At 38.7% G+C, this 22,461-nt stretch overlaps 1 protein-coding gene across 1 annotated transcript in view; it reads right to left on the bottom strand.

Moving 5' to 3' along the window:
• Positions 1–6,818: 6,818 nt before the first annotated feature.
• Positions 6,819–22,461, bottom strand: part of CRISPLD1 (cysteine rich secretory protein LCCL domain containing 1) — a 48,259-nt gene continuing 32,616 nt past the window's right edge. The window contains exons 7-15 of the mRNA XM_020787504.3: positions 22,225–22,380; positions 22,070–22,130; positions 20,687–20,753; positions 19,828–19,958; positions 16,454–16,497; positions 16,266–16,338; positions 15,719–15,794; positions 10,402–10,532; positions 6,819–8,194 (exon numbers count right to left, since the gene is read on the bottom strand). Coding sequence (XP_020643163.2) covers positions 8,143–8,194; positions 10,402–10,532; positions 15,719–15,794; positions 16,266–16,338; positions 16,454–16,497; positions 19,828–19,958; positions 20,687–20,753; positions 22,070–22,130; positions 22,225–22,380 — 791 coding nt within the window. The 3' untranslated portion in view covers positions 6,819–8,142. The remainder of the gene's footprint in view (positions 8,195–10,401; positions 10,533–15,718; positions 15,795–16,265; positions 16,339–16,453; positions 16,498–19,827; positions 19,959–20,686; positions 20,754–22,069; positions 22,131–22,224; positions 22,381–22,461) is intronic.

The following is a 22,461-nucleotide window of genomic DNA, read 5'->3' as shown; positions in this document are numbered from 1 at the left end:
CCTGTCATGGTCTGCTAATAATATATAGTCCGCAAACTTGTGGTAGTGTGATGTAATAGACTGAACATTAGTGGTACTGGATACTAACTGGCCAAAATTCTGTTACTTAGCATAAAAAATCACACTAGAGTAGGCTTATTGAATCAGTGGGGATTTGGTCAGTCAACTCCTCCATAAGTTCCATTGATTCAAATGGGCTATTCTAACTGTAATTTACTATGCTAAAGTAAGCCAACTAGAATAGGCCAATTTGAATCATACGAGGAGGAGGAGTTGAGTCACCAAATTCCATTGATTCATTGTGCCTATTTAGTGTGATTTACATGCTAAACAACAGGATTTGGGCCAATGTGTTTTAAGAAGTACTTGTTCTGCTTGCCCTCATTTTATCCCAATGCAAACTAATTTTAGTGGATGATGTACATTCTACAATTGAGCAAAAAGATATACAATGATGGATGAGACTTTAATGTCCATTTCAAAAGCAGTCACTTTCAGAATCCCAGCAGGATAAATCATAGGATGTTTAGACATGATGGAATTTTGAGCAATTTTGTAATTCTTAACCTATCTCCATCTTCTTTGCTTTCTAGGATCAGTGGTAATACCTTTTTCGCAGAACATTTCAACATGATTTGTCACATATTTTAACCAAACAGTTCACTCTGTGTGTGTGTGTGTGTGTGTGTGTGTGTGTGTGTGTGTGTGTGTGTGTGTGCATGTGTGTGTGTGCACACACACATGCATGCACATGTAATCACTAATGTGCTATCATTTTGCACTGTAATATGGAGTAAATGAGGACACAATAGGTTATTTTGCTTGCATAAGGCATTTTGATTCTAACAACTCACAATGTTTTTACTGTAATATCAGACTTCTTTTTAAATTCTGCAAAATACTCCAGGTTTTATACAGTTTATTATGAAGGCAAGAAACCTTATTAGGAACTTATCTGGCTTTGCTGGCAATCTGGTTTGCTTATGTTGGAAGATGCTTATTTACTTTTACTACGCACATTAAGAAGGCTATTTTTGCTGTTTACACAGAGTGTGTAGTTAGATGATATTTTCCCAAAGATTGCCAAAGAACCAATATTACAGGTAAAGATTCCTTGTATGTCCAGTTTTCTTTCAGGATTAAATTTTTAGAAAAGGAAACAGTGCCTTTTGGGGTAAAAAGGAAAAGGCAGACAATTCAGAGTCACCCTTAGATTCAAGGTGTTTGGTTCTTGGCAACATTCAAGAGTTATGTAACTGCTCCCAAGAGAGAATGAACATTTTTGTTGAGCTGCATCCATGGAAAACAACAGTGAGCCACCACCCCCATCTCTAAAGGGTTTCTACTCTTTTCTTTCTCCCCCCAGTAAGGGCCTTTGATTTGATTTGCACAGCAACAAAACTTTTTATTTCTGAATGCTTACGCAAATATTCCCTGTGTCTTGATAGAGTTACTTGTCCAAATGAGGCCACAAATGTTTGTTTTTTATTATGAACTTTGGTAGACATATATTTAGGAGACAGACCAATGATGGAGGAGATTAATTATAGAGTACTTTACAGGTGAAATTGTTCCTCAAGAGCCCCTATCTACATAATAGATGACACTTTGAGCTCATGTGGTGCCTTATTCGGCATGTCCATTTTTCTACTTCTCCACTTCCCTTTATGAAAATTATTTTTCCCTGTTACATACAACTGAGTTCTCCACCATAGGATTCCTTTCTTGATGCTCATTTTTTGCCATACATGACATGAAAAAGATGGTTCTCTAAAGCAAATGCCTTATGGCAAGGGGGCAATAGCAATCATAGCAATTTCTGCATGAGAGACCACCACCACCACCTAAGAGAGATCATATTTCTCTAAGAAAACACAGTTCAGATTGCATTGGCCTGTCCTGATGAGCACTGTTTTTACTTCAGCAGGCTTAACCTGCTACAAAGATGCATGGACCTGGCTGGAATAACTCTATATGCATGTGTGAGAGGAGGGATTAGAAAAATCATGAACTAGAGTAGCTCTGTTGTGAGGCCATGCTGGTCTTGGTCCTATTTAAGAATGGGAAAATCTGTCAGTTCTGATTTCTCCCATATTCATTCATATATTTTTCTTTCCTTCCTTCCTTCCTTCCTTCCTTCCTTCCTTCCTTCCTTCCTTCCTTCCTTCCTTCCTTCCTTCCTTCCTTCCTTCCTTCCTTCCTTCTGTCAAGTTCTCTCCATTCCAAATAGGAAGACATTTGCTAATTTTGGGTAATTCTTATATAAAATGAACTGAAAGAACATTCTCTCTGTGTCCTGGGTTTCACTTATGGCAATGAAGCCACAATGAAACCTTTGACTATCGGTTTACCCCGCCTACTCACTTCAAAGGAGAGGTAAGAGGGAGCTATTGGATTTAAATAGGCAACAACTTCATTAATTGCAAAGGAGGATTTCCAAGAGAAAACATGCAGTCCTTTTTGAATTTGTTTACCATTCTAACCTAATTCATCCTTCAGTGCAAGCCCCCCACCACACTGAAGAGAGAAAATGAAATCTTTATTAGTCTGCAGGCCAAAATATCCCGTCCCAGGAGCGAAGACAAGCCATGGGTCTTCTTCCAGCTGTAGCACTCTTATGATTTTGTACAAATCTCAAGCACATCCTGAGTTAAGTTCTGTCCCCATGCCCTATAGCAGTGGTTTTCAACCTTGGGTCCCCAAATGTTATCGCACTGCAACTCCCAGAAATCCTGGCCGCCACAGCTAGTAGTGAAGGCTTCTGGGAGTTGCAATGCAGAAACCTACCTCAAGAAATTCCATAGCACACTTAAAACTAGTATGACATAGTTGGAGGAAAACCTCAGGAAATGTCCACTCTAGGTTAGAATGGTAAACAAATTTGCAGTTTTGCTTTTATTGCAATTTTCCAAATCCATTTGCATGTTCCCCCTGACTTTGTTTTAGATTGCAAGAAATATGTACATTTTAACACATTTTCTTAATGTACATATTAATTTCGGGACTTGAGATAGTGAATATATTTTCCCTCAATGAGAAGAACACATTTTCGTATCACATCTCACCTCTCTCCATATTTGGTTTACTCCTTCATGTTTAATATCAAAATGATCACTTCTCTGTCATTTTTTTTAACAACAAATTTCAGGGTATGTGAAATAGCAACTTTCATCAGTACTGCCGAGTCCAATGACATTTTTTTCCATCCTTAATTGAGGCAAGGTTGGATAGACGAAAGGATCCTAACAAATTCTAGTGCCTATCAAAAGGTGCTGTATGTTATATCCACTGTCCGTACAAAATTTGGCATGTGAAGTCTATGGAAACAATGATGGTCAAAAACCATGATCAGTGAGTGTGGGAAGGATAAAGGGATTGAAGACCATTTATTGATTTGAATTAGCTGACTACACAGCTGATAGGTTCTAGTACAAGGATATACACACTGCTGATTGGAAAACATGGAATCCCACCTAACCGAGTTAGACAGATCTCGGTTAGGTGGGAAAATATCCTAACTTAATCTAAAAAAAAGTTCTGGTTGTTTAATGTCATAATTGGATCAAAGGTTAAAATGAGAGCTTTTGAGTTCTGTACAGTTCTTAAGGCACATAGTCCAAAAACTGAGCCTGCAGAGGCTTTCAGGTTTTTGTTTAGTTGTTGTTTTTTGTCAGAGACAATGTAAATTGGTATGTGTTAACACCTTTGAAACTGCAAGCTCCATATGACATTGCAATCTAGGCTAATTGTTCTATTTGCCTCATCTCCAAAATTTATACCATCTTTGCCCCACGAAGACTAACCTCTTATTAATCCAATAAAATTATTACCCGAGCTGAAGTTTTGTTTCTGTAGCTGGATGACACAGCTGCTTTTTATGTTTGCTAGTTTAAGCCAGATTCCTATGCTGTTATACTTTAATCTTGATTCCAATGGTGAGTTAGCCAAAAGACTACTGCTAATCACTTCTTCATTAGAACACACGCACTCACACATTGCTATCTGCTTTAGCCCATAATTCATTCTAGATGGATATGAGAGGATCAGGGTATTCTACTAAACCATTCCTTTAGCTCTTGGATCAGTTATAGCTGTGCCAGGGTAGGCATATCACCCCCCAGTGCAGCAAGTATTAAATCGGCCCTCACAATACAATCCTTTGTGTGTTCAAATGGATTTAATCCAGAAGAGGAAACTAAGCTTTTTGTGCAAAAAAAAAAGTTCTAAAATATCATTTCTGTTTCTGTGCTTAATGCTATCCGCTGCCCAAAAGGTTTTGGAGCTGCTCTGAAACAATAATTGAATTGCATATTCAGAAGGCAAACACTTCCAATAGAAATACAAATAAAACAAGAAACAGATGGATTTTAACAAATAACGAACAAAGCCTGCATAGTCTAAGAAGCAATTTTTATTTCGTGAAACTGACCATTCTCATTCTCAAATTGCTTTATTTTCAAGGCCCTTCTTAGTTGCCTTTGAGAATAAAAAGATATTGTTAAAAAAGTGGTGTGTTGGAATGGAATTGAGTTAACCAGATTTCAAAGTGCTGCTTGGCCACAATCTCTTTGAATTGTTCTGTAAAAGTAATTTTCAGCATTTTAGAACCCAAGGAAGTTTCTTTTTGGAATACAACTCCCATAATCCTCCTGTAAGCATGGTGTCAGGGAGTTATAGTCCAAGAGAGTAGCTTTTTGAAGCACTGAAGTAGTTTTTTTAGATAGATAGATAGATAGATAGATAGATAGATAGATAGATAGATAGATAGATAGATAGATAGATAGATAGATAGATAGATAGATAGATAGATAGATAGATAGATAGATAGATAGATAGATCGATCGATCGATCGATCGATCGATCGATCCTATTTCCCAGCATTCTATCACAATCCACCATGGCCAGAAAATAGTATGAAGCTTATGCAAATGGATGATGTTTAATTCTCCATGGATTGATTAAGCAGCAGGAAGCACATACTGTATAGAGTCCACCTCAGCATGCCTAGCTCTGAATGCATCTTCCCACTTTTTCCCATATAAATCAATAATTGGAAACTTGGTTGCAAGGTCTTTCCCTCCTGCCAGAACCAAATGAGAGTGGTGAATTTCTCCCTCTTGTTTTCCTGTCAATTTTTGGACCTGGCTCTAGCTTTGAAGGATCCCTCAGAAAAGCTGACCTTACTCAAAAGCATTATTGCTGAGCTGTAGCATTGCTCTGGTGAAAACCAAGCAGCTTCCAGATTAAGCTGAAATTGATAAAGGGAAGCTGGTGGGAAACCAAACTTGAAAGAGAGCTTGGTATAATGGTTCAGCACTGGTCCCTGCATGAATACTGATGCTGAGCCCAAACCATCTTCAGCTTCCCTCTGCAAAAAAAGAGAGAGCAACATAAAACACTTTTTGATTTACCTGGCAATACTAAAAACAGCTCTGAGGGTGCAGTAGCATTTTTCATAGTCTCAGACAGGAGATGTAGCCCTCAGGCTGATTTCAAAAGCCTTCTACACTCAGTTCAGTTCTATGGCTTTATATAAAATGACATTTTTCTCAGTGCATTTGGGGGGAATGGGGCCTCTTTTGTCTCTAGCTCTGTTGGCATCAACTCATTACACTTCTGGCATGTGGTTCCTAATATATTACCTCCAAGACCGAAAGGAAGAGGGTCAGAGCCAGCCAGGTTTGAGAAAGCAGCTCAACTTTAGCCTTGCTTCTGCATGAGGTAATCACTTCACGATTAATGTATTTGGAAGCAAGCAAAGGCCAGTGGAATCATGGACTGAAAGTCTTTCTCCCTTTCCGGCGGGTACCATTCAAACATGTATGGTCTCTAAATGAGTAAAATGTGAAGTGCTGCCACCAAGGTCAAAAGGGCCACTTGGTCCTGGCCACACATTCATGGAGGCCTCAAATTTAAAATAAACCAGTTTTTTGTAACCCTGTTCTGTCACTGTCCCAGAAGCCTCAAAACATACAACTAGCCTAACCTTTTTCTGACCTTTGAGACACTCTGACTACCTCCTATGGAACCCAGAACATTTACTTATCTAGCCAAGTATTGTTTGAACAGCAGGCAGAAATAAATAATTTCCAACTCTAATTCCTAAATTAGATATTTCAACTGCTTCTGACCCTATTTATTTATTTATTTATTTATTAAATTTATACCCCGCCCCTCTAGATCATGTCTACCCAGGGTGGCTGATTCATGGTCACCTATGAATTAGTGACCCCCAAAAAGTCCTACCATGAGTAGCCTTACTCAAGTTTTACAAATTAAAGGCCATGCCTTCCTTGCTTGGTTCCATCCATCCCATGCTTGACCTTCCTTTTTTTTTTTTTCCTGTTGCTTTTAGCTTTTTCCAGTATTACTGTCTAATTAAATGAAAACCATATGATGAGACAATCCACTGGAGATACCAGAAATCAAACCTACAGAATCAGACTTTGGAAAAGTATCTCCTGGAATCCCATGGTCAGAATAGCCAATAGCCACATTGGCTGCATGGATAGTTGGGTCCATTATTCCAGAGAACTGACTTTCCCACACTCTGTGCAAACTGTTCTGGAGCTATGACGATTCTTTGCAGTTTTGTCAATAGGTTGTGTGTTTGTGTGTGCATGTGCTAGAAGTGCTGATAGCTCAGTGGTTTAGGTATCTGGCTGTAGAGCAAAAGGCTAGGAGTTCAGTTCCCCACCTGTGTCTCCTTGACAGGGTCTGGACTCAGTGAACCATACGGATATTCCAGCTCTGCAGTTCTAGGATTATGATGACGATGCCTGCATTTTTGCAGGATTAAAAACATACCATCAAACACATTGTAATTCATTGACTTTTATTCAAAAAGATTCTTCCTAAAAACCTAACATTTGCCTAACTACATGAGGTAGTACATGTAGCACAACAAAATAATACTGTGATGCATTTATGAAGAAAATTAGTATGAATTATATTTGGAAAGAAATTATGAAGTTTGAATTATAAAGTTACAAAACCAAGAACATTTTAAAAATATCAGTTTTACAGTGCTACACAATACACCATTCATAGAAAAATGGATAATTGTCACCATTATGTATTTCTTCCCTAATATACCACAATATGGCACTATATGCTTCCCCCCACCCAAATATACCACAATATGGTAGCACTTAATGCACAGGACTGTTTACCATAAATGAGATCAAATGAAATGGCAGAGCACAATAATGAGATAATAATCTTTGGTATCATGCCCTGCAGGAATATATGCCAGATGAAAACATTAAGATCCATTAGGGACTATTTTATACATTTGTTTACAGTGCAAATTCATTATTTACCAATACCATGTAGAACAGTGTTAGGTACTGTGAAGTGCTGTTCCTCCAAACAAGCTCATGCTTGCCTGCATTAGGCTGTTTAACTTCAGTTCTAAAGTTTTAGTCTAATATCTGTCCCAATAATACCAGACATGTTTCTAAGACTTTGAAAATCCTAATATTTAACCATATTTTGCATTTTGTTATCCAAAGAATTACTTAGTATGAGGTTATAGCACCTCAATTTGCCCATTGTGAAGTAATGTAAGGATTACTTACATTAAAAAAAGTAAGGATTGAAAATGGCATAAAGCTGGTGAAATTTCCCATTCCATTAAGTTCTCCATAATGATAGTTGTACAAAATAAAACAGTGTGTATTCTATAATGCCTGTCCACTCATTTCAAAGCACCATGATTTTTTAAATGCAATCAAAAATTCTATGCCCAGAGGATATAGAGAGATTCCTTTACAGTTAAAGCTAGTGGCTTATACAACACATCACCATCATCATGTAATCAGATTTTTAAGAAACTATGGAGCTTGGAATGAACTGCATAGGAATAAATGCTAAGAAAATATAGCAATATTTAACACAGGATCCAAAATGAGTCATTTATCATCATAGGTTTTCATATAACTTTTCCCATGTTTAATTTTATAGACTTTCCCCATTAAGATTTACATGCACTTAAACACTTTTTCAATCAGGAAACAGTAAATATATTCTGTACAGCAATATTACACTTTTATACAAACTTGAGGAAGTAGATTAAATGTATTTTTCCTCTTCTTCCAAACACTGTGTTTTGATACTCTTCTCATAATTTTCTTGCTTCTCTCAAACCACAGCAAACACTCTGAATGCTTTGCTTCCTGGAGGATTCTGTAAACTGCAGAAGGAAATGGATGTATAACATTTTTCATCCAGATTAGTTTGGAAAGATCCTAATCTTATCAAATACTCTTATTTAAGACATTAATTCACCCTGACACTTAATGCATCTACAGAGGCCTTGTCCTATGTTCACTTGTAAGATTATATGCACGGTTATGTGGAGCATGACCTTTTCAATGGTAGCACCAAAACTGTACAATCTCTCTCTAGAAAGATCTGTCTCACTCTAACCCTGAAATTACAAGTGAAAATAGTTTTTAATGTTATTATTTTATGTTAATTTGTTTGCTAGTTATGAATCTAAACAAATAAATATATCTTTGCAGGTTATGAAATACTTGACTGTTAAGACTAGCTCTCATATATGTTTGCAGCAGTGTCAAATAAACAGGCCCAGTGCTCAGAAAAATAGCCACTTTTCACATGTGGTTACATAGTTCTGGGATTTGTAGCCCAAGAAAGAAGCTTTTAAGATCATTCACAGATCCTGAGTTGTACAGACAGCTTACACAAGAATAGAATTGGATGGACCAAGGAAAGGAAAGGAAAACCAGAGGTGGCCATTCAATTCATTAATCTTTTCTGCAAAGCCCCACAGAGACAGACTGCTCAACTACAGCAATAGGTGCCGCCACCAGAGAGTTTCTGTGAATGGATGGGGAAGGAGAAACAATCTGCAATCCTCCATCGACTCTGGGACCACGGGCATCTCCCCAAATCTGCTCTCCAGAGGGTCAGAGCATCTAAAGTGAAACCCTTTCCACAAAAATAAACAATCAAAACCTTAGGATTCACCTTCTTCAAACACCATTTCTTTTTGAAATATTGATGGCTTGTTATCTAGGGCCACTCTATTTTGTGGGTCCATTTCAGAGCAATGGTCTACAAAGAACCCTAGGGAACTATCATATGGATACCCTCAAAAGGGGAAGGCTACACTTCCACAAAACGCCCTGCACCTGTTCATCTGAAACTTGGCTGGCAAAATTTTCCCAACTCTAACATGAAATGAATCAAAAAGTCACGAGCAATTCCATTGTTGTTGTTGTTGTTTTTTTAAAAAAAAAACTGAATGTATGTAGCACAAAAACCCTGCCTACCCATCTGCCTATAGTTTGGCAAACTTACTCCCCAGCCCAGCCCAGCCCAGCCTCTGGGCTTCATTCCAGTAAATTTCATTTAGTTCTCACAAAACAAACTATAACTATCTTTGAAGTTTTATTGGCTTAAAAAGTGATCATCTTTATGTAACATGAAGGTACGCTTACATCTGTGTATCAGATACTATACATAGGGAATTGCAATTGCACAAATAAACAACTGTTGCGCCCCCATTATTGTGACTGCTGTGTGATATGCATGTGGACATGCTTTGTGAATTAGCATTTCTGCCTGACAGTGATTTTCCGAACTGATTGTACAACTTCAGGTTGAACACACAGCGCTGTACAACAGGATTTTAGTCAATGAGAGGCAGGAATATTCAGAAGTCTTGGTCTCAGTTAAGTTTTCAGAACCAAGTCAAAGAAGATAAATTCCAAATCAGGCTTAGCTGAGACACACACTTTTTCAAAAATGCTGAATCAGGCCAAAAGCAAATCTCGTAGTTGGTGCACCTACCATGTACATATATCCTTTCTTGTCTACCTTAGCGGAATGGAAAATAGCAAAATGGAAAATTAAATTTAAAATACTAAAGGAAATTCTCTTGCCCATTTCTACTGGGGTGTTTGTTACAGGATGAATGAGATTGCTTTTATTCTTAAGAAACTTTCAGGGTGATGGTTTTAGCTTATGGGATACTGGCAATTCCTGTACCCCTCTACTATGGTTACTGTATATAACTCAATCTATTTAATTAGCATTAATTACAGCTCAAGCTGGATGGATAGCTCAGTGAATTAGGTTTCTGGTTGCTCAGCCAGAGGATGAGAGTTTGATTCCCCACTGTGCCTCCTGTGAGAATAGCTAGCTTATGTGGCGTTGGGCAAGCTGCACAGTCCCTAGGGCACCCTCAGCAGAAAACCACTTCAGAGAGCTCTCTAGCTAGAACCTCCCCCCCCCCAAAAGGGCACCATAAGTCAAAACTGACTTGTCAGCACATCATCATCATCAATTAAAACTCAACCATTCCAACGTGCAGTGCAGCATTGCAAAGAATGACAAGCATATGCATGTGGACAGTAACATCATGCTTTGTACCTTTCTGAAAAAATGCCATTTTGAAATGAAGCAATGTACATTCTTCTTTTATCTACTGGCATAACATCAACAAAGCCCCCTTCATTCCGAATTACTCCAGCATGAACAGCTGTCCGGCAGATACTAGATATCTGAAGAAAAACATAAGAAAGGATTGTTTGGGAAAATGATACAGTACTGACTTACAGATTAATTTAACGTTTATAATTATTGATTGTATTCGTGTGTCACCATATGCCAGGTCATTCCTGCTTGGGTCCTCCTGCAAGAGGAAGCAGATAAACTAAGTGTGGACATTTTGTCTGTTTTTTGTTTTGCTTTGTATTTGTGACACACAAACCAGGAAATATAGTCTTCTCCGAGACATAGTGTCATAGTGCTTTTCTGTTCATGATTATGACTCTCGCTAGAGAGAAACATGGAAAGTTTCTGGTTCACATGTCATAATGAACAATCCACAGAGAAACCATCTGGAAAATTATGCAGCTCTTTTAAGAAAAAAAGAGAAAGATTTCTTTTAGTCTGAAATTTCTGGCATTACAATCCATTTTTAATTTATCAACACAACCTTTCAACTTTCCAGGATGCTACATCTCGGATTTTGAAGTGGCTACTGTAGAATTTCAAAGGGGTTTTCAAAGGGAAATTCAACAAGAAGACAGCTGAATTGGGATAGATTCCAAAAGTTAGAGACCAGGACTTTTACTACACTGTGTATATTAGTAAGCTGGGTTTCACAAGTTTTTATAATCAAAAACTGTTTCCTGAAAGTAGAATTCATTTTACTTAGCTGCTCTTGCATGTGGTTGGGATGGACTGAAGGGGAGCAATCAAGCACTGAGTAAAAGCCCACTGATTCATTCACAATAAAATAGTATTGTTTAGAATTCTGGCTTATTGTGAAATATAAAGACAACCATTTTTTTAATGTTCATCTTTATGTGTATGTTCATTTATTAATGACATTTTGCAACTGATCTTGGTAATTAATACAAATTACATGGTAGGGAAATTCTCTTCCACTGAAATTCACAGAAGACTGAGAATGGATTAATTTTTGCCAAATGATGTAATTCTATTGAAGTTAAGGGAGCACATTCATTACAAATAACCCAGTTACTACAGAATACCATACATGTGTGTGTAAGTCTATACCTATGAAAAAGTACATTTATGAATATGCAAATATCTGGAAGTTCTAATATGTTCATTTTTAATTTTAGGGAATTATTATTCTCATCAGTTTTTAAGAATATCATATAATCAATCTTGTGTACATCTTTATTTTAATGAATCAACTTTATTCTGAGCTACTTATGATATGATGATGGCTTAATGGAGAAAATAAGCATTTGGGGGAATGTATCACAAGCAGTGATGTTATATCTTCAATATTGTAGGTTGATGCTTAGTTTTCTCTTAGAGTAAGGCATTTATAGTTCCGCCCAAAGAGGCAAAGCTCACTAACACTGAAAGCTACTGGATAATTAATAATCTGCATTTATGTACTGGAAACTTGCAATATACTTTCCACTTCTCTTACAGGGACACCTTCTTCTCAAACTCTGATCCATGTGATACAGTCGCAAGCATACACAAAGTAGCCTACTGTATTTTCTAAGACTGCATGAACAGTGTTACAAAGCCTTGCTTTACTGCCATGCTGTGTGAGCTTTTTGTATTTAACAGGTCATGGAATCTGAATACCAAGCTGCTTAATCATTTTTCATCTTCTGCTACTCAGCAAAATGCCAGATATCTACAACAGCATAGTACTAAAATGCAAAACCAAGTCACCCATTTTTAAAATGTTCTTTTAAGCATTTGTTTCTCCAGACAGTATTTTTTCCCAGTACTGTCAGATGATAATCCTTGCAATTTTTCTTGTTCTACTGTAGGAAATATCAATATGCTTTCATGGAAAGAGACATATAATCTAAAATTAAATCATAACATGGTCTTCAGCTAGCATATAAGCACGTAGCTGAGGATAGATTATTATACTATTGTAAAAAGACATTGCTCACATTTCTGAATAAGCTAATATTGTTAAAATATTATTTAACAAGTGCTTACAAAGACAATAAATGTGCCCTTTCAAAACAAAATTTTGGCAGTAATCAGATCTAGTTTATTTGACTGCTTGCTGTTCCACACTCCTTTTTGGAACCTCAAAGGATCAAGAGGGCTTAGAACCACTACTCTTTCAAGCACCAAAACTATGAAATAAACAATGGTTTAAATCCATTGTTTTGCACAACTGATAGGACTCTCAACTCCCACATCCCTCTATACCATCCTAAAATTCAAAGTGGTTTTGACAGCAGATGGGAAAGCATAGAGAGAAGGCAATAAAAACTCTGTGGAGTAAAGCAAGCTGCAAAATTCTGCTCATAAAATCTGGATCACATTCTCAAGTGATAAATTGTTCTAAGCAATTGTTAACAATAACAATTGTTAGTGAACTATAAATAAAAAATATCCAGCAGCACTCAGATAAATCTATCTGTCTAATTCATAAGCCAAAAAAAAGAAAACTCAGCCTCTTCTGAGCTAAGTATGTACTTGCTCCTTCCCTACAACATGAGTAAGTGTTCTTTGAAAGGCAGAGGGGCAATTTTTAGATTGGTCAACATTTCATAGGTTGTATTCCCAATTGGCTAACTAGTTCTTAAATTATTTAAATTAATTATCTTTTTACTTTTCCATAAATATATAATTTATAGACTACATAAATAGCCTTTAATAGACTATGGCTGAAATTCAGTTTGCACATCTATGTCTGCTTAAAACCTTTGGGAGCCTAATGATGGAGAGGGAACCTTTAATATTAAAAAAATCACCCCTAGATTGCACCTGGCAGGATCAGGACCACGGACAGTGATTAGGCAGCTTTTTTATGTGGCAACTCATAAGGAGCCTGTCCCTGCAGCCTTTTTTTTTCTTTTCTTTTTTTCTAATTTTAGGGTGCTTTATTGATTTTTGAATTGGTGAGACTGGGGGGATGGCAGTAGTCCAACAATGAATTTTTTTTCCTCATGAAGTAAACTTGCCTCTCTGCTTTTTTGGAATAGTTTTTAAGCGTTCCATGGGGCTTTCGGCATGCCAAAACAAAAGAACCCAAAAGAGTTTTTTCCCATTTCATATCAAACGAAAGAATGCGTGCATTAGAAAAACAAACACAAAAGGTGAACTCACTAAAGAATCCAAAATGAAAGAATCATGGAAACAATAGCCATATGCAAATACACTCAATTTCATTGTGTGCTTTTATGGATTACAGTTCACTTCCCCAGAAAACAATGTTTAGATTTATATACAGAAAATATAAGGTGGAGGGAAGAGTGACCAAGCAAAGTGGGAAACAGATGGTGATTAGAAATGGGGGGTATTTGTATATGAATGTCACCATGGAGCTGGACCTAACAAGTGAGTGGATGGGCCGCAGGGGCTGGCCCGTCCACTCATGTGTCTGGTGGTGGTGGCAGCCTTGCTCATCCTTCCTATCGCTCCTGGAGCTCCACTCTCTTCCCGCTCAGCTAGCGACTCAGCAGCCATGCAGGGAGACTCGTCTTTCCTCCCGCTGTCTGGAGTGGCCAGGCAAGCAGGAGCAGAGCAAAGCTCCAGGAGTGATTGGAAGGATGAACAAGGCTGCTGCCACCACCGAACGCATGAGTGGATGGGCCGGCTGCAGGGACAGGCTCCTTGTTAAGTCCAACTGTGCAGAGATATTTGTAAATAACCCCCCATCTCTAGTGGAGATCCTTACATGGGTACTTGGTATTTAGAATGACAATGGCTCATTAGCAAGCAAAAAGCTGATCACACAGACATTCTGTCATCAACTATCAAATGGCATGCTGAAGTGGAATTTCATCAAGGTCAGGGTAGTTTAAGATAACATGTACAACTGCTGGTTTGCGCTGGCTTCTTTATCAGCTGAACACGTGTTCGGTGCTTCAAAGCCCCATCTCCTCTGGTGGGTCCTCACTCAGAGGCAGAGCCTGGAGGAGGCAAAGTAGCCAGGCCGCTGCCTCCAAGAGGGCGCCTACCAGAGGACGTTGAGCTCTGAAGCTCCGAATACCTGTTCGGCCAATAGATGAACTGGCACAAACCACCAAACTGGCAGTTTGTGCCCATCTTTATCTACAATTAATTCTGGATTCAGTTTTTCAAGGTTCCTTTTAAATCATCTGCATCTCTAGTGTTCTATCCTAACTGGTGTGCATTGATAAAACACTGCCATTTTGATGCGAATATTCACATAACTGCATCAGAGTTCTTTTTTCACAGCATTACTAATGCATACATGTGCTGCTGCCCTTAGTACAACAACTCAATCTGGATGGAGCCATCTGCTTTCACACGGAACTTGTATTTTTGCAATATTTTATCAATGCCTGCAAACAGATGCAAAGTGGAATGCCACACTCAAATATTTTAGATCCATTCTAGAATTTTTGCTTCTGCACAGTTTTAGAAATCAGTTCATACATGTGCACACATGCCTACACTGCGATGTCCTCATTTCCTTAGTTGAGCACTCTAACAGTAGAGATCAGGCCATGTCTGCTTCAATTTTCCCTGCCAAATGAACCAGAATGGTAATACAGATGACATAGGCTGGTAGCATACAAAGGTGCTTCGTAATATCTTTGCATCGTTTTGTCCAGGGAGAAGCTAAGAAGTAAAAGGTAGTGGGATAGGGAGAGCAGTGCTGATAACAAATGCACGATGCACATTTTCAGGTGTTTGCCTGGACAGTTCAGACGTGTGTGCACAGAAAAATACAGAAGACGATATCAAAACAGAAGCTGATACTGCACAGAATGGAAATGCTAAGGAAAATGATATTCACATGAACATCAAGACTAGAAACTCAGAATGGAACACTCTATTAAAAATGCTCTACTTGTATCAAATATGTTTCACCTTCACACAAGATTCCAATCCTGCCACCCATCCCCTACTAATCCCATGATGTTCTAAAATACTTCTGTCTATCTTTTGGTCAAATATGACTGACATGCTTCAAAGGATGTGATCATGGAAACAGCATATTTTTTAAAAATGCAGATGTCTGAAATAAAATATTTATCATTTAAATTCATTTAATCAGTGTTATAATGCAAATAGTAATTTATTACCTTCATATCTAGCCAGCTGAACTGGTTCAGAATTGATGAATGTGAACTCAAGCTGAAACCAAAGTGTTTGTGGTTCAACTTTATATCTTTTAAGTGTTTTATACAAATATTAATACTTCTAAATGCAATTATTCTGCACTTCAGACTTAAAAGTATATTATCTTACTTACATCAGAATAAATTTGTGTTCCAATTACTCGGGCATAGTGTGGATTTGCCTGCATGCAATTGTGAGGACAATAGACCCTTAAATAATAGAAAAGAAGAAAACAAAAATGACTATTTCAGATATGAATATTCCATAATATAATAAAAAGACTATTACAGTCAATGAAACAGGAGAGATAAATTGATGAAGTAATGGGGATTTCACCTGTACTTTTTCATTCATAAAATTCAGCACATTGTTAGCAACCCAAAGTTTAAAATATACTGAAGTCTAACATAGTAGATAAAGTTTTGGACTACAACTACTCAGACCTGGCTTAGTTATGGGGATAACAATGATAAACTTTTAATATCTGATGTAACTTGAAAACCCTATTAGGGTTGACAAAAGTTGAAAGGAACTTGATAGGACACAACAACATATATTGACTTTTTCAAAAGCCCCATCCATATTCATGTTACATGCTTTGCTCTATCACATAAGTAGTCATAGACTCCCTTTCTCTTCATTGCTGAGATGGTAACTGCAGAAAGAATTAGCTGACTTACCTCGGGCAATGTGTGGCTGGCTTGTAAAATGGACATAACTGTTCCACAGTTGTTTCACAAGTGACAGCTTGCACTGAAATGTAGCCCCCCCCCGAAAAAAAATTATATACAGAAATCATATAAAAAATCATGTTCTCAAGTGGCATACAAAAATAAGTCATTATTATATCATGCAAGTAAACACTAACCTGATACTTTAGAGACAGTGAAGGAATTAGCAGATTGGTATTTGCTGCAATAAAAACATTAAAACTATTAATTATTATAATGTTATTATTACTTGCAGTACAAAGCGATATTTATTCATTCATTCATTCATTCATTCATTCATTCATTCATTCATTCGATTTTTTACCCGGCCCCTCTAGACAATGTCTACTCGGGGCAGCTTACATAGGTTAAAACACAACAAGATAACATATAGAAAATACCATTATTACAATTCATTTTAAATGTTTATATAATACATTTCCAAGATGGCAAGACTCAAAAAAGGAAGAAAAAAGAAAACAACTGACTGGAGGGAAGGCCTGTTTAAATAACCAAGTTTTCAACTGGTTTTTGAAAACACCCAGCGAGGGTGCCAGCTGAATTTCAGTAGGGAAAGTGTTCCACAGCCAAGGGGAGACTGCCGAGAAGGCCCGGTTTCTCGTTTTCTCCTTCCGGGCCTCCATCGGCGTCAGTCCCCTCAGCTGTCCCTGCTGGCTATGTCGGGTGATTCGGGTAGATCTGGGCGGGAGGAGGCGATCTGCCAAATATTGAGGTCCCAAACCGTTTAGGGCTTTATATGTAATCATTAACACTTTGAAATCAATGCGGAAACGAATAGGTAACCAGTGCAGTGCAACCGGAGTGGGGGAGATGTGCTGGTATTTTCTCACCCCACTAAGAAGCCTGGCTGCCTCATTCTGGACCACCTGAAGATTCCGCATCAGCCTCAAAGGCAGCCCCACGTAGAGTGCATTACAATGGTCTAATCTCCAGATTACGAGCGCATGAACTAGAGTAGTGAGGGCCCCCCATCAAGATACAGTCGTAGCTGGGCAATCCGCCATAAATGAAAATAGGCAGAGCGGTCCATGGACACCACCTGGGTTTCCATGGTAAGTGCGGGGTCCAGATGTATCCCCAAGCTGCGAACCTCACTCTTTGCGGCAAGGGTTGTCCCCTCAAAAGAAAGGGAGTTGCCTATGCTGCTAATGGAACGGCCGCCCACCCTCAAGACCTCCGTCTTGTCCGGGTTCAGCCTCAATCCAATCAACTGCATCCATTCCAGTACAGTCTCCAGGCAGCGCTGAAGGGGCAGGACAGCATCCACTGAGGTAGGTGAAAAGGAGATGTAGAGCTGATGACACGATGCCCCACACCCCCTGATGACCCCACCCAGCGGCCTCATGTAGATGTTAAACAGCATTGGGGAGATGATTGACCCCTGCAGAACCCCACAATTGAGATTCCACGGGGCTGAGACATTTTCCCCAAGCTGTACTCTCTGGGGACGGTCCTCCAGGAAGGAATGGAGCCAGGCAAGTGCCATGCCACTGATTCCCAACTCGGAGAGCCTCCCCAGGAGGATACCGTGGTCGACAGTATCAAAGGCAGCTGAGATATTGAGGAGGACCAACAAGGACATATTGTCCCCATCAGCCTCCCTCAGCAGGTCATCCAACAGTGTGACCAGTGCCGTCTCTGTACCACAGCACTGCCCAAAGCCCGACTGAAATGGGTCCAGAGCATTGGTTTCGTCCAAGAGTGCCTGGAGCTGATCTGCCACCACCCTCTCAACCACTTTACTGAGGAAAGAAACATTGGCGACAGGTCTATAATTTCCAATGTCATCTGCCACCAAATTTGGTTTCTTCCTAATGGGCCTAATGAGTGTCTCCTTGAGGGCAAGGGGGACCTTGCACTCCTGAAGAGACCAAGTAATTATCACAGTGGCCCATTCATATAAAATAATCTCATAAAACAACATCCCAGCAAGCCTTGAGGCGGATTCCTGTTCTAACAGAAAGCTAGGGCAAAGTCAGGCCTATCCTAAGTCATGAAGCTTTGCTACTAGACTTCTCTTCCATTTAAGCATGTTTTGGTATCTGTAGGTGTGGATCACTGAGATGCAACTCCCAAACTGAAAAAATATGGCTTTTTGGATCCAAGAGCTCTGAATGGCACAACCATCATTTTCAAATGGAGTATCAATTACACACAGATATTATATATAATATCACTCATGTTTCTATATGCTGGATTTTATGTTCTCGCCATTCCTTTTCATGACTTCCTACTCTTCGTTATTAGAGTTGGACATGTGCCAGTTTGTTTATCAACCAAACAGGAGTTTGGTGCCCAGCTAGAGAAAGGTTTCTCTTCGCCCCATTCTCCAGGCACTGCCTCTGGGTGCCTGCTGGAGGCTTTGAAGTGCCAAACACCTGTCTGGCTGATAAATGAACCAGCATGAACCGGTGATTTGTGCCCATCTCTATTTATTATCACACTTGTCACTTCTCCTGGAGCTCAGAAAATGTTTGTTGCTCTGGTAAAGCGTATGAGAGGCTCTCAGTAGCTAGTCATCACTTAAAAATTTTGTGGATTAGTTCATCAGTGGACAATCAAATTACATGGGACCCTAAGGCCTAATTTCAGAAGCCCTCTACTAGTTATTAGTTCCTGGCAAGAGTGATCTGTCCTCTCTCTGGATGCTAACTTGACAGAGAGGAAGTCAGGGAGAGATGCAGGGTGATCAGAGAGTAAAAAGGGGGAAATCATAAAATGAAAAGGGACACAGAGAAAAGGGACAGCGATATTTCATTTTAGGTCTGGCCACTAGCATCTGTCCAGCTCACCACATATCTTTGGCCCCTGAGAGAGGAACCCTGAGCAATAAGGCTTTCAACAGAAGAAAGACTGTTCACTTTTGGATTAGACATATCTGATATAATGGAAGGGAGTTTCAAGGAAAGTAGCATTGTGACCTTGGTGAGATCACTGAATGAAGGTATGCAGACAGTGAAAGCGAGAGGAGGCGTGGATTTTAAGGATGTTAGACAAGGGCTGGTGTAAGTTTTTAACTGAGATGTCACTTCTGTAGCTTTTATGTTGCCATTCTACACAACAGGAAATAGTGACAAACATTACAGGACCAATATAACAAATTTCATATTTTATGGCGTTTCAATTATTTAATTGGTATTATCCAGAATAGTCCATTATATTCAACATCTGACATCCAACTACTGTATTTGTTGGAGGGCTATAAATGCTAGGACCTTTTTGGAAGTCATTAACTTATACATGTGCTGTAAGTCAGAAGTGATTTCACAGCACATTAACAACAGTATTTACTGGAGAACTATGGCCAGAATCTGCATGAGGAATCACACAGGGGAATCACATAGCATTTTTTTCACTTCACACAGTCTGCTGCACAGCTGTTTCCATAGTTGATTTTGTGAAAAATGACCCACCATGTGAAAGAGAGCTGACAGAAGAGGGGCATGCTTGTGCAACTGCTCTTCAACAACTATGTATGCTAACAGGGCTCCAGACTATATTTTTCACTCACCCAACTGACTGAACTCCATTTCTAGAGGACTTGATGAAATAATGTTTTCTTCCTTGCCTGGTAACATCAACCCAGCCACCGTCATTGTCTATAATGCCATAATGTATTGCAGCTCTGCAAATACTTGATTGCTAAGAAAAACAAATAAAAAATGAAGTTAGGATCTTTAAATAATTATTTCCTTATTATATTTCTATAAGAAAGTGAAGAAAATAGCTAAACTTAGCTGTATGTTGGTCACCCTTACTTTTACACTGATAAACATAAATTAGCAAATGAAGTTAGTTATGATTTAACAGTCTGACTTAATGAATTGTCTTAAAAAACTTTAACTTTTTAAACATCATAGAAAAACATTTAAAAATCAGCAAACATGAGGCAGGAACAAAAAATGGAAAACATTTGTCTTGCGAAGCACAGCCATAGGAACATTTGTCTTGTGAGTCATCAACCCCCATTGCCAAAACCATTTGTCTTATGAGTTTTTTTGTCCTGCAAGGCATTTGTCTTGTGAGGCACCACTGTATTGGTGAATGGGGACAATACATTATTAGAAATATCTGTATTTTAATACCCTTTGACCCCAAAATAAATTTGACTCCTATCAATCAGAGGCTATGTTAGAAAAGGTTAAACCAGTTTCCTTACATAGTTGTCCACAAAAGCTTTTGATTATGGTGTAGCAGTATATATAAAGGAAAAGTTATTTTACAAGCAAAACAAGTCTCTCTTTGTAAATTTCTGTCAAATTAACTTTAAGGCTATTTTATTTCTACAGAATGTTAACGAATAATAGGATACCTTTCTCGCTTGTAAATGTAATCAGATAACATTACATTAAATATTACAATATTTTTACCATATCATAATGAACACTCCCAACAACTTTGGCACTGCTATCCAGACAGCCAGCAGGACATTCATACCTAGACAAATAGAACAGAAATGGGTCTAAGACAAAAGGCAAAAAAAAAAAAAAAAAAAAAAAAAAAAAGAATTTTCTCAGATAAAAACAAATGCTGATGGTTGTAGGTTTTTCGGGTTGATTAGCCATGTTCTGGAGGTTTTTCTTCCTAACGTTTTGCCAGTCTCTGTGGCCGGCATCTTCAGAGGACAGAACTCTGTCTCTGCTCTGGTGTAGTGTGTGGGATAGTTGAGTATTTTTAGCTGTGGGATCAACTTTTTGTCCTTTTTAGGAGATTGGGTGATTACGGTGATCAGGGTATTTTTTGTTATGGGTGTATTGTTTTGATAAGGGGGGAGATGATCTGTCACTGTGATTGATGGGTGTCATTAGCTCGCCTTTTGTGTGCAGTGATTCCCAGTCCTTGTGGCTGGGTAGAGTTCGTTGACCTTTTTGGAAGCTGTATTTTTCAGTGCCGGGAGCTAGGCTTTGTTGAGTTTTAGACTTTTTCCTTTCGTTGAAGCTCTGCAGGTGTTTGTGGATTACAATGGCTTCTCTGTGTAGTCTAACATAATGATTGCTATGTTGTCCAGTACTTCTGTGTTTTGAAGTGGGATTTCATGTCCAGCTTGTTTCAGGGCATGTTCAGCTACTGCTGATTTTTCTGGTTGTTTTAGTCTGCAGTGTCTTTCATGTTCTTTGATTCTGGTGTGAATGTTGTGTGTTGTGGTCCCAATACATACCTGGCCACAACTACAAGGTATCCGGTATACTCCTGCAGTGGTGAGGGGGTCCCTTTTGTCCTTTGCTGACCATAGTATTTGTTGTATTTTGTGGTGGACCTGAATATTGTTTGTAGGTTGTGTTTTTTCAAAAGTTTCCCCATGCGATCCGTGACCCCTTTGATGTATGGCAGAAATGCTTTATTTGTGGGTGGCTGTTTTTCTTCTTCAGTTCAGTGTTGTTTTCTTGGTTTGATGGCTCTTGTGATTTCATTCTTGGAATAGGCATTTGCCTGTAGGGCCCAATTCAGATGGTTGAGTTTGGTGCTGAGAAATTGAACTTCACAGTTCCGATGTGCACGGTCTACAAGTGTTTTGATTATGCCTCTTTTTTGCCATGCGTGGTGGTTGGAGTTTTTGTGTAGGTACCGGTCTGTACCTACACTTACACCGTGTAGGTACCAGTCTAGAGTTCTTGTGTAGGTACTGGAACATGGCCAAACAGCCCAAAAAACTTACAACAACCATCAGATACCAGCCATGAAACCCTTCGAGAATACAAAAATAAACACTGTACGACAGATTCTGTATAAATCATTAAGTAAGTGCATCTCACCTATTACAAGTTGTTCCTTTACACTGGTCCCTTAACCGTACCTCACAAGAAACAATTTGAGCTGGGGGGAAAGGCAACCAGCATTATTACAGCGTTTCGGTATATTTGAGGATTCAATTAAAATGTAAAACATGTTAAAAATCAAATTTCCTTACACATTTGTTGTTTGCTTATGACCTCATTTTTTTCCCTGTCATCAGAAGTAGACGCATGTGACCTTAATCGATTCTGTGTTGAATGCTGAAGATGTGACTGTTGTCGTTCAATCTCATTGGTTTCCATTTCTGGAGAGTAGCGCCTCTCTGACCCTTCTGTCATACCAAATAAATGAATGAAATAGTAATCATTTTTTTTTTCAATTATTACAAACTGAAAAATAAGAAAAACATCAG

The sequence above is a fragment of the Pogona vitticeps genome, chromosome 4 (genome assembly GCF_051106095.1).
Source record: "Pogona vitticeps strain Pit_001003342236 chromosome 4, PviZW2.1, whole genome shotgun sequence".
NCBI lineage: Eukaryota > Metazoa > Chordata > Lepidosauria > Squamata > Agamidae > Pogona > Pogona vitticeps.
The sequence above is the reverse complement of the archived record's forward strand: the minus strand, read 5'-3'. Positions and strand labels throughout refer to the sequence as shown.